Below are 15,553 nucleotides of genomic sequence, written 5' to 3'. Positions count from 1 at the left end.
CTGTTAAGAAACCACTCAAAGAAGGCAAACTCTCTAGCTCTGTCACAAGGTAAACCCTGGCCGCCACAGTGTCAGGCTCTTCTTGGATGAATTTGTGGTCATCGCTGCCTTTTTACTTCAGGTTGTCTTACATGCATTAGTTAAGCTAAATGAAAAAATCTAACCACGGTTAGACCCATTCTAATTAGCATTTTTATACAGGAGGACAAAGTAAGGCCTTCCCTTGAAGCGTCTAAGATATAAATTGTTGGGTTTATTTTAAAACAAGCAATTCCACCAGCCTTGAAGGTAACGCAAACTGAATTGGTATTTTGTCCCCCAATCCCCCCGTTTCTCTCTTTACTCCCAGCTTCTTCTTTTGCTCCCCCCGTGACAAACTTCTCTGGCTAGTTCAGAGGTATGGCTGTGCTAGCTGGCCAGACAGCACGCTCCCTCAGCAAGCCGAGTTGCAAATGCTTTTACCTCGGCGTAAGTACCGGTGCCAGCCTCTCTGCCCTATCTAGCCACTGGTTTTGTTTTCTTCTGCTTTTTGATAATATTGATTATTTAATAATAATCTTTAATTTTCTTACTTAGGAGACTGACAAGGCAATTATATAAAGTTTGTTTCTTTAGAGAACTAGACAAAAGGTTTTAAAATGTTGGGTTGCATCTGGGTTATTTCTCTCATGAAAGATCAGTGAGATTGAGAGCAGGGTTTGATTCGAAGCACCCAAATATAAGCAGAGTGCTGTTCTAATTCATAATCTTTATTTTTAACTTTAATAAGAACAGTTTTAAAACTTCTCCCCAAAAAGCAGAAAATGCTAAATAAAAATACAAAAATTATCTAGTCAAGATAAAAATGCCTAAAAATGTATTTTTAAAGTAACTTCCTCTACAGTACATGACAGTCCATCAAGCTCTTGGGCCGTTGCTCCTGCCACTGCCTTTTCCATCTATTTATGTCAATTTCATAACTGAGTTTATTCCAGTTCTGTTCCCTTTCGCAGTTAAATTCTACCACATAGACACTCTCTTTGAAAGAAACTAAAAAAGACTATTAATCTCATGTGAAAGGACGGCTTTGATTTTCACAAAATATAGGAAAAGGATTCTTTGAACAATTCACAAGCTTATTTCTTAAATCTTTGTCTGCTGAAAGTCCAATTGAAAAATGAAGACCCTAAATTAACCAAATTCTATTCAGATCAATAAAACTGAACTGTACAGAGTTCATCCCAATGTTCTCCCAAAATATCTCAAATGGTTCCCAAAAGATAAAAATGCAGCCAGGCAGTCAGTGACCTTGCACAAATCTTCATCCCAGCTGCCCAGGTGGTTTTCAGCTGTACATTTACATAGGTTTTCTGCCTATTCTTTGGCATCCCCAATCCCTCCAGCAGTTATTGCAAACGTGGCTTCATTTTCAGGCATCTCAGGGCTGCGAAAAAAAGAAAAAAGAAACTTGTGGATTTCCCAATGTTACATGCAGTTGTGAAACAGCCCCCAAAATGTTGTAAGTGTAAGCAACCTGGAATACTTAAAATACTTTTTTAATGACTTGCATCTGCCACAGGTTACCAGGTAAAGTGATACTAATTGTGTCAGCAAAACTTAGTAATTTAACAGCTCTGGAATTTTCCTGCCAAGGGACCATCAGTCTTACCACACTATTTGATGGTCTTCTTTAAGAGACAGGCATCTAGTAGGATTTATGAGGAAAGATTATGTAATTTAATGTATGCTATATGCAAGACAACTTTAAGTCTGTTCATTAGTTTGTCCTTTTGGATTTTCTCTCAACTTACCATCCAGAAACATGGCTAGTTTGAAACCATGAATTGGCTGTCAAGCTATTAAGTTTCAGTACCATGAACTTCATCACCTTACGACTGCTCCTAACTCAGCTTCCTTCCTGTGAAGGAAAGGTGATTTACCTGTCGTATATCTTTGCAATACGCAGCTCCCCTCTCCCTTTCCTCAAACTAATCCTGGTAGTCGAAGCATGAGCAAGAATGTGGCCCCCAATGGGCTTTTTTGGGTCCGCCTGAAAGCTAAATTAGCAAGAAAGTTGTGATGATTCACTGTGCAAATTCCATAGGTTAATACTGTGATTAATTGTCAGACGAGGCATATTGAGCTCAGTAACGAATAATACACAGGTAAATATATCAGAAAAGGACTTTGAACACACTTGCCTCAAGGTAGAATGTTCAAGTGTTCAATGCTGGTGTAATTTTCCTCTCATTAAATTCAAGAGGCTCAAGAAATACACACCTTAAACTTCATATATAAGCTGCTCCAAAAGAAAATAGGGTGCTTTTTCAATACTTTTTATGGCTTGTCCTCTTCATTCAAGTCACAAGTGAAAGAAGCCATCATGCCAGGCAGCAGATAAACATAAAAAAACCTCATTATGAAAACTGAGGGAAACCTATAGGTGTCACCCATGAATGATTCATCATACCAGAAGGACCAATGACCAGTCTGAACCTTCATTTCGGTGTGTGTTGCTCCATACAATCTCAGTTCTTATCTCCGTTACATATGTAATAAAAAAGAGAAGAAATTTTTTAAAAAGGAGAGAGAAAAAGCATCTTACGTCATAGTTGCTCCTGGATCAGCAGTCATCTGGTTGGTCACAAACACAGCCACATTATATTCTGCAATAGAAAACAATGCAAAGAGGGTGGACTATATCCAATTAGAATTCCAAAATCTTCTCCCATCCATGGTAAAAGCAAGGCGGCTGCTGCTGAAGCACTTCAAATCTCAAATGAAAGAGAAGACATACTCTTTATGTCTGATGGCTGGAGTTAATCAGGAGACAACCTAAATTTGCTCCTGTTTGACTTCAGCTGTAATACACCAAAAATGACCACTTTTCAGAATTCCACTGAACAAGTCTTTCTCGGTTCCCATCTTCTCTGTTGGCTTCCTGCCCTCAGCCCCCTCTCCCTCCCTTTGTCTGTTTGCTTCCCCCACCCCCCCCTCAATTTACTGCATGAAAAAAAATTGACTCATTCCTCATCAACATTTCTGCAACATTCTAAAGAGGAGGAACCCTTTTCATCCTTCCTCATCCCTCAGAGCATCACAAAGTACTGGGAATGTGGCAATCGGCACGGCTTTTTATATCTCTGTGCCTTCATCCTTTTTTCTATTCATGTTTCTTGTGTATTTAGACTGTCAAAATTTGGGAAGCACAATTTCTCTTATTGGATATTTGTCCAGTTCTACAACCTGTTCTCTCATTTAGGACTTCTCTCAACAGTATTTCTAGGAAAACTCTAAATGTTAAATAGTTCTAAAGATTCCTTAATCTGTCATCTTGAAATAATATATTATCAGTTTGATCTTTTTGGTAACTGACAGAGGTGTAAAGTGAGGAAAGATTCCTGGGCCAATGTCTGATTGATAACACACTCGGACTAAGGTGGTTGCGCTACCAACAGCTACTGTTTCAGGAACTCCAGTCCATGTTTTCCAAATTTTGCAATGTTTCCCTTACCTTCTGATATTTTTTGGAGCCTTGACAGCATCTGAGCAAGTTTCTGTTGTCGTTCAGCCAACTCTCCACGACCACTGAAATCCACACGGAAAAGTGCCATTATGGAGTCAATGATCTGCATTGTAATTATGCTAGATAAGTAAATACAGTGAAAGAAAATAGGAAAACTTTTTCTGAAAGCAGTAAGCATACAAAAAAAATTACTCTTGTACCAATAGCTTGAAGATACCAGCTTCTTCATGGAATTTGGCTGCTACATAGTCAAGCAATTCCATCTGATGTTCACCTGGTGGGAAGTACAGTTGCCAAGTGAAATTAGGACCAGAAAGAGCTCTGAAGGAACATAAGCTTGAATTTTAAAATTCCACTTTAAACATCTGCACTGCTTATATTTTCACTGCCAGCAGTTTTAAATCCAGTGCCCAGTAACAAGCTACCTGTAACAATACCCAACAGTGCCTGTGCCTCTGCAGGTTCCCATTTCCACTTGCCCAGCTAACAAAACTGTGAAAAACTTCACAACTGTCGTGGTTTAACCCCAGCCAGCAACTTAGCACCACATAGCTGCTCGCTCACTGCCCCCCACCCAGTGGGATGGGGGACAGAATCAGGGAAAAAAGTAAAACTCATGGGTTGAGACAAAGACAGTTTAATAGGACAGAAAGGAAGAAACTAATAATAATAATAATGAAATGACAATAATAATAAATGCATGAAGACAACTTTTTTGTTAAGAACTGAAAAGCAATATAAACGTCTGAATTTAATGTTGAATTAAATGACACATGGAAATTGTATTAGTCATATTATTCATGTTCGTACTGTACTCTCAAAGTAAAAGTCTCATTTAAAACATCCTTGAAGTTTTAATGCAACCTCTTGTGACAGAGCATGTTGGAGCTGTCCCTATAAAGTTCCATTCACAAGATCATAGAGAATTTCTCAACAGCATTTATAGAATTAATTTGCATTCAGGCAATCGTGGTTACATTAATTGATGCTTCTCTTACTAAGATGCTACGCTGACCCTCGTCATATACATGGCAGAGTTCACTTAATGTTGTGGCAAACTGCAAAACTTTATGTAGTGCAGCTGAGCTAGAATACTTACACTGAGCAAGTCTGCTCAGTATACAACACCAGAAACAGAAAACAGAAGCAAGCTTACAACTTCTTTTGTTAGCAGCAAAACCTTCTTTATGATCCTCATAAAGTGGGCCATCTCAGTTAATAAACTGAGAACTATTAAAGATGGGAGCCTTGGAGAAAAAACATAGATATCATGCCAGTTGCAGTGATGGTCTTACTAGTATATGCACGTGCATACAGCACGTTGTCAAGTACTGCGTCGTGGTCAACATTGAAGCGATCAGCAATGTCACGAAGACGGTCTGGTCGGCTGACATCAGTCAAAGTTAAGGATTTCCATTTGTACAAACTATGCTCTGAAAATAAAAAAACCTCCATTCCAAATAGAACTATGGGGAAAAAAAAAGAATAATATTTATTTTGATCCTAGAGAAAACTGACTTTTTCTCTTCACTCTGTCCCACATACGCTAAAGACAGTTTAGGGCTCACAATAATTGTTTTGTGTTCAGGGTTTGAGGTGGGGCTGGGGGCTTGACATACGGATATCTGTGCTCAAGGAATTTAGCCATGAGCAAAACCTATTTATACACAGTCTACCACAGATATGAAGTGTTAAAAATAGTTTTTAGTACTTAGATGAATTTTTCTTGAAGCAAATAGAAAAACTTTTGTCATCTGTTGGAGATATTAGATCTCAAAAAAACCAGTTAAAATAAAATCTGTATCCTAACTCTTAATTTTACCAGGTTGGATTACATCAAATGACAGAAAAAAAAAGTCACTGCCTTGTGGGCCACTACACATTGTGCTCTCCAGGCTTTCTGTGTCAGTCATAATATTTTACATGTAGGAAGAGCCTTCTACTTGCTTGTAACAAAATGAACTGCCTTTCCAGTGCAGGGTACCAGTAGCTTTCAACAGTCCAAAAGATACAAAGTGTTTTCAGTGTCAATGAAGATAATCTTTCCACCTGTGTAGCCATTTGGTCCTGGAAGCTGAGCTGTCACTACAGTGAATCATAGAAGATCAAAATGAAAAAGCAGGAAAAATATTTTCTTACTCCCTCTATTATTATTTTTTAATAAAATATGACTGCTTATCCATATCACAAAGAACGACCTGTTTTAATCAATGTGGAAATTGGGAGTATCTTAAGTCTTACTGCCATCTTGAGAAGAAACTCAAGCCACTTTTCTCAACTGGAGATCAGATGTTACTTAATTAATGGTGTCAAAATTGTGTTTTACTCAGTACCATCACTAAATCTGTATATTTTATATTGAAAATAGGTAAGGATACTATTCAGAAGTTCTTAGGCGCAAAGCATCCTCTTAATCCTCTCCCCAAATTAATGGTATTGATTTAGTAGGGGTTTTTTTTCCAGCTGTAACTCATGATAAAAAATTCTTTGGCTATTAATTTTTCCTGATGTGCAAATAGTTACTGATTGTGGGTTTAGTCCCTTTGGAGTGAATAAGCTAAAATACTCAACTCAGTTGTAATCATTCATGCAAAAGGGTATGACTCTGCTGACCATTAGACTGTACTAAACAGAAGAGGCTTATTTTTCCAGAAGGTACCATAATTTCCTTTATAATGTAGGGTTCATTTAAGGGAATATTTGCCTACCTCATGTCTGGTAACTGTATTCCAGCAGCATTAGTAGCTGTATTAGTTATTATTTACTACTATTTACACATTGAGAGAGATCGCTGGGAAATTAGAGTCCTGCTGTATTTGGCACCGCCCGAATACGGTGACTGCCAAAGTCTTTGTTCATCCAGTTACTGTCAGCCAGTAGTATCCTTTCAGTGCCCTTTCAGAATGTCATATTCAGCAAAACCTCTTGAAACCAGGAAATTAAAAGAGTTGCTGAGAAATAATCTTGCCTTTGCCCTTTTCTGAGCAATGCCCCTCTCCACCTGTAACCCATATTTGTACTCTGCTTTTCCAGATGGTGTGTTTCACTGGTTTCTCTAAGACAATCTATTAGCTTCTCTCTCCTTATGGCAAAACTTACATTGATATGAGCAGTATTAAAAAGTGATCATTTATATGAGTTCTCTACTCAAACACAATTAATGGAGGTAAGAGTCACCAAGGTCTGTTTCACTGTATTTCTAAAGATAAAAGATTCTGACTTGTCTTTATGTGTTTAATTCTGATATAGTTGTAAAGAATGGATTTACTGAGAAGAATAGGGCTCTCTCTTTTAAGGTATTACACCTACCACAAAGGGTGTGAGATAGCTGGGTTTTGCCTGTCCGGAACTCTGTTAAATAAAAAGATTTAAAAAAAGGTCAGGGTGTCTTTTTCTGAGTTTGCCAGATTCAGGAGTTACTGCAGTTAGAAACACTCTTACTTACAAAATTCTCCTCAATCTCTACCTTTTAAAATAATTTAACCCCAATTTATAAATCATATTCTGTACAGTAGAAATATGTTACATGAAAACCAAAAATCTGAAATGCATTATTTTGATCATGCTTAACTGCTAAGATCATTTATTCTTTCCTGTGTGGAAGTTAAAACAATGTGGCACCTGTGGAAAAATGTTAACTGAGGGGGAGGCGGAAAGAAGTGGTTGATGCCACTGACCTGGCCCAGTTTCATTTTCAGTAAAATGATCAAGGAGAAGCTTATGAGTTTATTAATCTCACTATATCAAATCATGTTAGTCTCCAGTTTATCTTTTCTAAAGGGAAGAGTACTGTGTTTTATGAACTGTTATTGTTGTTGAAGCGTTAACCACCAACTGATCAATTTTACTATAGTAGTAGCTTAATTGTAATTTCAAAATGTTATATGAAATGCAAGGTACTCTAAGTGTGCATAAATAAAATACCTTTTCTGGCAGTTTTGTTACTGGAAATGAACACAGATTGCATCAGGGATATCTCTTTCCTATATGACACATTAGTAATAGTATTAATAACGCTATGTTGTACTGAATCAGCATGCCCCAAGTCTAAAGATTACTCAGGTCAAACTTAAGTCTGCAAGCAAATGAAGAGGAAAAATGGGAAAACACGAAGAGAAGAGGATTCTTTCTTCTTACCCTCATGCAGGTACTCATCTTTATGACTTCAATGTGATAAGTTTGATAGAAGTAATCCAGCCTGATTTAAAAATCTAAGTTGCAATTCTTTGTTCAGTAATACTCATTTAACGTGGTTTTCTCACCTCCAAAGGCCTCAGTGATTGCCATGCTTTCAATCCCACCACCCAGAAGTTTACTGGAGAGAGAGAGAGAAGATTGCAATGTAGTTAAACCCACAAAAATCACAAGAGGAAAGTAAAAAAAAGATAAATTTTTGCTACTTTAAGAAAAGTAATTTCTCCCCTAAAGCCCCTCACTTGATGCATTAAGTGCAGGGCACTAAATGATCACTGATTCATAAAGAATTAACTCTGTCTTAACCTCCCTTCCTGTGTGCAAAAGAAAGATCTATAGAAATTATTACTGGAAAGAAAGAAGAGAGAAAATACCTTTGAAAAGATAACATTCCATAACAATATCTCAAAGGATATAAGTCTTGAAGACTTTTCATTTTGACCCAAGACCTGCAGGTTGTTTTGACTAGGTGAAAAAATGATGACACGTTCAGGATTTCTGGATGCAAACTCTGTTTATTTATAATGACTGTACAAAGTCCAGTTTCCCCTCAGAAAAGGAGCTGGTTTTGTTGCTTACTGGTGCAGGCATCTTTGAGCCAGCACTAGATCCAAATGCAAGGTAACCTATGTGTCCTAGCTGAATATTTATCCTTTATATTTTTGTGTCTCATTAAAGACAATAAATGTGATTATTGGAATGATTTGGACTAAGGAAGGATTTAAGTAGAGAGAAGCTTACTCAAATTCCTGGCTGCCAGTAGTAACATGAAATACCATCTTCCGTTTTTCACTGTACTCAAAGGCGGTGAGGAAGCCTGGTTCCTAAGGAAGACCAAAGAGAACATGAGAGGTTTATTTTAGCTTTAACCTGAAGGTAAAGTGCAATATCCCACATAAATATCTTCTCTCCACCCTAGCCTCCTTTACACAGATAGGGTATGAAAAGCACCACAGCACTTGTCTGCTAGTTGTAGAGTATAAAGTATTATCCCTTTAGCATAACAAGCAGAGTAATTTTCAAAATTATCTTGATGATGTGGTGAAATGTTGCACAGCATTTTGGAGAGGCCAGCATAAGTTTAAACTATCAGGAAAGTGACTGGCTTACAATAAGCTTGTTTGCAGCTTCTTTAATCTTGTCCACTTTGGCCTCTGAAAGCCCTTTTACATTGCACAGTGCCCGTCTTGTGGTCATCTGGATTCCTTTGATCGTGCAGATCCCAACTGACTTCAGTTTTTTAATATCTGCTACGTTCTGTGAAGAAAGTTCCCTCCTGTGAGTATTTGTGACAGTTAACAACTAGAAGGTGAAGTAAACCTTTGAAACATTTAATTATACATTCACATGCATGTGTATTTTCACCAAGAAAGAAACAGATTTACAGTAAACTCTTTATTATGTAGTTTGTGACACCAACAACAGAAAATTTTGAGTAACATTGGTGTGAGGGATCATGGTGCAGAGACCAGATCCTGGCACTTTTGAGAGAAAGGTGTCTTGGGTCCAGTTGTATTTACTTGTCCCTGTTTAGTGTCAGTCCTTCTAGATCCAAGCTGATAGTAAAGAAACAGTATGGATTATTTCAGCTAGTGTGGAGCCCAACCTAGTAAACCCTATAACACTCAATCTGTCCTTGGTCCCTTAGCCCAGATAATCTGTAAACCAGATAATCTGATTGTGGATAATGGGGAGCTGACTTGCAAGGATTGTCGGAAGCTGACTCTAACTGCTGTGCTGTTTCTGTTTGTTTGCAGTACGTTCAGTTTAAAACACACGTATCCTCTAGATCTGACTGACACTTTGGGCTGGAATGAACTACTCAAGTTTTTTGTAAATTGTGTACAGCATGACTTCAATCAGCGCCCTACTGACACATTTTGCCTCCCCTCACCTTGTTTTATGATTCTGACGTCACTGGAAACTTAAAGGCAAGCAACAGATTACTCATAAGAAAACATACTATGTGAAAGATGTGGGATAATACTTCAATTTACCATTTCCAGCCAAGATTTTTCTCTGAAAAAAACCCCCTATGAACTGCATGTATCATCTATTTATCTAGAACGTGTGGGTGCATAGGACATAAGAAGGGAGGGGGGTTATGCAAGAAATTAGTCATGTTCATTTGGAAGCTTATTTCTCATCCTATGATGTTTTTTGGTTATTACATTAACAGGGATGGGTGAGGTAAAATCAGTCACGAATAAAAATTACTCTTCCGCCCAAAAGAATATAGCAATCAGCAATATAAAAAGGATTGAGCTGTTTTACCGTGTTTTTCTATTAAGACAACAGACTATGCTGCAAAGATCATTTTTCTAGACTGAAACTTTAAATGCATTACCCTGCTTCTGCATTTCTTCAGCGGCTCACATCAAACTTAAGGCTGTTCTGCATTACAAGTCTCTGTGTGGTAGACCTGGTTATAGAAGTTCTTGTTCTCTCCTGCACAGATACACCTTTCACCAACAGTTTATGTACCAATCAAGGTCCTAGGATTTGCGCCTCCTTAGACTAAAGTTCAACACTATGATGCGTTGAGCAGTACTCCTGGCTTAACGCACTGACACGCCTGCCCACTTACACCAGCTGCATGGCCTAATCCTCTGCCTTATGTTGCAGCCCTGTCCCAGTTGTGTGCCTCTGAGGTGGAAAAGGGAGCAGACTGAGAATTTAAAAATAAAAATAACTAAACCACGTTTTTTGTTGTGACAATTTTTGGACTAATTGATTCACAAATCCAGTTCACAGGGTGGCTACAATACTCTAGGGGCACAGACACTCAGCAAAGGCTGCAGGGTCACAGCACCTTAATTCCTACCAAACACTTTGAACATCAAAGCACAGCCTTGGTTGTGCTAATCTCACTCTCTTTGTGGCTACACTGTCAGATTTAGTAAGTATTTCTCTCTCTACTCCTAGGAAAAAAAATTCTAAACCCACAAAAACTATTTCTTTACGCAAATGAATTTAACAGATATGGGTCATCATATGTTCACACAAAGATTTTAACTGGCACAGCTGAGAACAAAAGTTTCCCCTGGGGTATGGGAATAACCACTTGGAAGGAAGGAAAAAAAAAAAAAAAAGATTAAAAAAAAGAGCAGGAAACCCTTATTAAGCCAGAAAAACAGCCCAAGTCATTATTCTTTACTTTCAAGATCCTTCATACCTTAGTATCATTCTCTGCATACCATGCCTCACTTAATATTGACAGGCTAGGACAGCTCCCTTCCAGCTCATGAGGTCAGCCTCTTTGGTCAACTTGTTAAATTTTTAACACAAGAATTTGTGTATTTTTCCTATGTTGCCCCATAGTTAGAGCTCCCAACCTCATGATCCTTCTTCAGAACTCTCTTTAAAACCGTCAATGAACTGCCAATAAAAAAAGCTGACAACAATTACACTGCTGACATGCTGAGCCCAGTAACTATAGTGCTGACTAATGCTGTCTGTGTCCTCCCCATCTGTATCCGTCAGTAGTCATTTATATTAGAGTTAAATCTTGCATTACTTGGGTCAAACCCAACATTTTGTTCTGCTTCTACAACACTGAATGCAATAGGGTTCCGATCCATGAGCCAGTCTCCTGGCTAAAAATATAATAATAGTAATTCAAATAAATAGGTGATGTTCATGTGCTAAGAATGATGGTAACAACTACAGGAATTCATATTTGATGAAGAAAACTAACCACTTATTTCTCTAGCTACTAATATTTTCCTTACTCCCACTCTACCCCCTTCACCAGCACGCTGAAAATAGTATAGCAACGATTGTCACAGTGTAATTTCACAGGCACCAAAAATGCAGGAGTAATTACAAAGATTGGCAGGAACAGGAAGTAATCTATCACACAGTTTTCAAATAAATTAGCAAGTAGTTGGTTTTTCAAGAGTGTTGGGTGCTAAATACTTTGAATATCTTGGCACTTTATTTAGGAATCTGATGGGAATGAGAGTTTCTGAAAACCCGTCTTATCACCAAAGGCAAAATTTGTCTTCACAAGACTGATTTAGAATTTATTGCGAGGAGGAATTTCAGTTATTTGTATCCACGTGTACACGCTTTTGGAAATAACCTTACAATAGCTTTTCATAGACAATTCTGTGCGGTAAAGTCAATGCTAATACTTACAATTCCATGCTTCTGCAGCAGGTCAATATCCTGAAAAAAGGATTCCTAAAAAAAAAAAAGCAGAAAACAATAAAAATAGATTTTGCCTTTTCTTGTAATTACATCTATCTATGTGTCTGTTTCAAATTTGTAAAAATTATTTTCCCTAATAATACATAACTTGTTGGACTACCCAAATAAGCAAAGCCATAGTGGGCCAACAAGGCCTACACATTTTCTATCACCTTCTTCATAAAGCATATCTTCACAGGTAAGCAATCCTGTGCTGCGCTAACAAAACTTGTGTTAAGATCATCATCATCTTGATTTTTTTCTGCCACAGTTCCTCAATCTTTTTAGGCTGATGACCATTCCTTGGAAACATTAAATTAACTGATAGTCCCCTTGCAGTTAATATAGAAGTGTAAAAATATAAAGAAATAATGATAATCCCATTAAAAACTGTGCATAGCTTTTGAAAGGTTAATGAAGAGTACTTGAAGAGCAAGGCTGCACAGGGACTAAGAGAATGAATTTTCTTGGTATTAGACTGGAAGAAGATTTTAAATGCATTGAACTCCCTGATGGCCTTTGGGGACCTCCTGTCCCTCCATGGATTTTGTAACACTATCAAAATACCTTCAAATATGCTGCACATTTTTTTCAATCAACCATAAATTTACCTCATCATCCTGGTATCCTGGTTCTTCTTGGACTACTTGATCCTCCATGGCCTTCATCGTGAAAGAGCAGGCAGTAAAGTATTGATTCCTACTGGGAAATGCAAACAAAGATAGTATTGGGGTGGCAAATATCTGCAATAAATAAATATCTGCAAATAAATAGCTTTTTTCAGCTTCTAAATGGATACTTAAGGTCTGCCTAACTTGCTTGCAAGAATCTTGTGTATACAGAGGCTGGGAGAAGTGAGAAAGAAAATATTATAATTTTAGAATTATCTCATTTCGTTTTGGAGTCAAAATATGATGGAGTCACTTTAGTTAGTATTTAATGGAAATATTCCTACAAAATCAGTTGTTTCTGATAGTGTCAGGATATATTTCATTTCTATTTCAGAACCCTGACAATCATGGAATGAGAAATCATGCCTTCGCATCATGCCTAATATCAATCGGAAAAATAATTACAGTAAAACACTGATTAAAAAATACTTGAAGAGATTTTAAAAACCCCTTAAGCTTCAAATACTGAAGGAAGAAAAACAAGTAATGCAAAAGGCATTACAACTGTATTACAATTCCCTTCTTCATTAAAAATATCCTCCTGAAATGCACATAATCCTGCACTCCAAGCACAGCTGAACAGGTCATGGGATCGTCCTCCTACTCCCCATCCTTAGGCAATTGGCATCTCACAGCAGAAAAACAAGGCAGACCCAGACCTGTGCCTTCCTGCACAGTACGAGAGAAAAACGAAGAAATTATACCACACCCTACTAAAAGCTTTAGGGATGAACAAAATCCTCCTGTTTAGTAGAGGGTCCCCCTGTTGCTGGTGTGTTGGCGCACCAAAGACCCAGAGGATTTCAGTCACCACCGCCTGCAATGAAGCAGATAAAAGGGTGAAAGTATGAAACAACACAGCAAATCCATGAAGAAACAAGGACCTTTGTGAGGAAACACAACACTTTTGTGCCACCTCGGGTGCCCCGACCCTTGTTATCAACCTGGCAGCTGTTCATTAGGATACGTGAGCAAGACCTGCATGCTGCACACCTTTCAACAGATAAAGGCTGTTGGTATGACAGGGACCTGGCCCCAGCATGTAGCCTTGGATTTAATGAGCTGGTTTTGAACTGACAGAAACATCCCAGCTGACTTGACTGGAGTTTGGGCCCTGCGTTATGGGCAGAAGGCGAGCTGACCTGCCCCGAGGGGCACCGTGGTGGAATTCCATGCCTATTAACTCAGAGGAAAATAAATGATTCATCGTATATCAACACACAGATTTATTTGGCTTTTCCTTGCCAGCTGCCTTTTCAGGGGATGCAAATTTCTGTTCCCAAAGGCTGAGGCACCGCAGAATTTCCCTCCCCCGTAGAGCACCAAAGTTCCCCGTCAAAATTACAACAACAATTAAACCACAGCTCATCCCCGGGCATCTCCGGGAGTGGGGGTCTGCGAGTGGTTACGGTACCCCAGCATGTAAGGCTCGGAGCTCCCTAAACCAGCCCGGGCTGCAGTGCCAGCCAGCCCGCCCGCCCGCCTCCTCCTGAGGGAACGGACCCGGCGGTTTTCCCGCCGGAGCGGGGGGGGGGGGGGGGGGGGGGGCGGGGCGGGGACACCTGCCCTCCCGCCAAAACGAGGTGGCCGTTAGCCGCCCGCCCGCTCGCGCTGGAAGCCCGACCGCCGTGAGGGAGGCGCGCAGGCTCCTGACAGGAATGAGGACTGTCCCTTTCCTCACCCACCCCCGCGCTGAAATACAGTTGAATTACTGCCTTCAATCACTTTATCTTCTAAAATTTATCAACTACTGTATTTGCCATCTCTAAGGAATATTGTATTACCCTTATTTTACAGCTGGCAAAGGCTTAATTAAAAACGCAGGGCGGCATTGGGTTTGAAGGGCATTCAGTTCAACACAGCTCAGCGTTATTTTTTCAGGGTGCCACACACACATCTTCCTAAACAAAGCACACGGCATTTTTGGATTGGATAGCCAAAACCAGTCAGAAAGCTGGAAAAGAAGTGACTTGCCTAAAGTCACAGGACAAGAAAATGAGGCTGAGTCATACACATGACTTAATCTGCCATTTTAAAAGGATGGAAAAGGTGCTTTTTAGGATACGAACACTTCTACAAGAGTCCTGCGGTCTTCTTGCAGACAGTATTTGGAAAGCAATCAGCTGTTTTAGCTCACCTTTGGTAGCAGAGTCAGTACAGAACTGCACATAAAGAAGATGTCAGCGTACTGCTGTGAGCAGGAGTTGCTGGCTGCCCCTCAGGGTCACTGCCCCGGTGGGTGGGGGGTTTCAAAGGGCAGAAGGGATGGGAGCAGCATCTCAGCCTGTTTCAAGGTGCTTGTGAAAAATTCCTCACCTGCTGCCTGTGGGAGGTTAAGAGTGCACCCGGGTGTCATCATGCTGGCCAAGTCAGGAAACCAAACAACAAAACCCACAGCCCCTAACCATCATCAACACACCACAGGAGTGCTTGCAGGGTCTCCAATCAAGACATCAAGTGATCTCTCCAAGTACCCAAAGTCTAATTCTGGGTGCCCAAGGCTTTGTCTATATGGAGGAACCGGCTGGCACTGCTTTTGAAAACTGCATTATTCCACAAGAGCTACTCCAGAAGAGCACTTAGGCAGACAGCCCTTTAAAGATGAATTCCTTCACAAAGTATGCTTTTATTCCGGAACAGAATGCACATGCAGAGAGCGATCCTTCTGGTGCTGCTGAACAGCTCTGCAGCAGCTAATGCCTCTGTAAATAACCTTCCCTCCATTATCCTTCTAGTTCGTAAAATAGCTCTCAGAGGGGTCAATGAATGCACAGAATTTGAAAATCATTTGCCACCCCAAAGTGCTACTTTGGGCAATAGATTATATTCTACATCTTCAAAATGTTGTGTGATCATTAACCGCTCGTTCAGCTTCCAGCTGGCATTGTGCAATAACCCCCCATACCCCATCACATTACACACCAGGCAAGTGAGTCAAGGCATCCCAGAGTCTGCTCCTTCCCTCTTACAGTTTCTGCTGCTGACCAGTGCA

At 39.5% G+C, this 15,553-nt stretch overlaps 1 protein-coding gene across 14 annotated transcripts in view; it reads right to left on the bottom strand.

Annotated features, from left to right (window-relative positions):
* Positions 1–300: 300 nt before the first annotated feature.
* DMC1 (DNA meiotic recombinase 1) overlaps positions 301–15,553 on the bottom strand; it is a 32,836-nt gene continuing 17,583 nt past the window's right edge. For 6 of the 14 annotated variants that reach the window (XM_075051961.1, XM_075051965.1, XM_075051964.1 and 3 more), the window contains 15 exons: positions 14,699–14,884; positions 13,271–13,378; positions 12,502–12,589; positions 11,840–11,884; positions 8,810–8,956; positions 8,441–8,523; positions 7,768–7,820; positions 6,815–6,856; positions 5,518–5,590; positions 4,801–4,892; positions 3,706–3,779; positions 3,494–3,608; positions 2,585–2,645; positions 1,920–2,036; positions 302–1,423 (listed from right to left, as the gene is read on the bottom strand). In XM_075051961.1, the coding sequence (XP_074908062.1) occupies positions 1,354–1,423; positions 1,920–2,036; positions 2,585–2,645; positions 3,494–3,608; positions 3,706–3,779; positions 4,801–4,892; positions 5,518–5,590; positions 6,815–6,856; positions 7,768–7,820; positions 8,441–8,523; positions 8,810–8,956; positions 11,840–11,884; positions 12,502–12,558 (1,029 nt within the window). In that variant the 5' untranslated portion in view covers positions 12,559–12,589; positions 13,271–13,378; positions 14,699–14,884 and the 3' untranslated portion in view covers positions 302–1,353. Of the gene's footprint in view, positions 1,424–1,919; positions 2,037–2,584; positions 2,646–3,493; positions 3,609–3,705; positions 3,780–4,800; positions 4,893–5,517; positions 5,591–6,814; positions 6,857–7,767; positions 7,821–8,440; positions 8,524–8,809; positions 8,976–11,839; positions 11,885–12,501; positions 12,593–13,270; positions 13,379–14,698; positions 14,885–15,553 lie in introns of all 14 variants that reach the window. The other 8 variants (XM_075051963.1, XM_075051969.1, XM_075051971.1 and 5 more) reach the window with 7 other exon arrangements.

This window comes from Buteo buteo, chromosome 19 (genome assembly GCF_964188355.1).
Source record: "Buteo buteo chromosome 19, bButBut1.hap1.1, whole genome shotgun sequence".
NCBI lineage: Eukaryota > Metazoa > Chordata > Aves > Accipitriformes > Accipitridae > Buteo > Buteo buteo.
The sequence above is the reverse complement of the archived record's forward strand: the minus strand, read 5'-3'. Positions and strand labels throughout refer to the sequence as shown.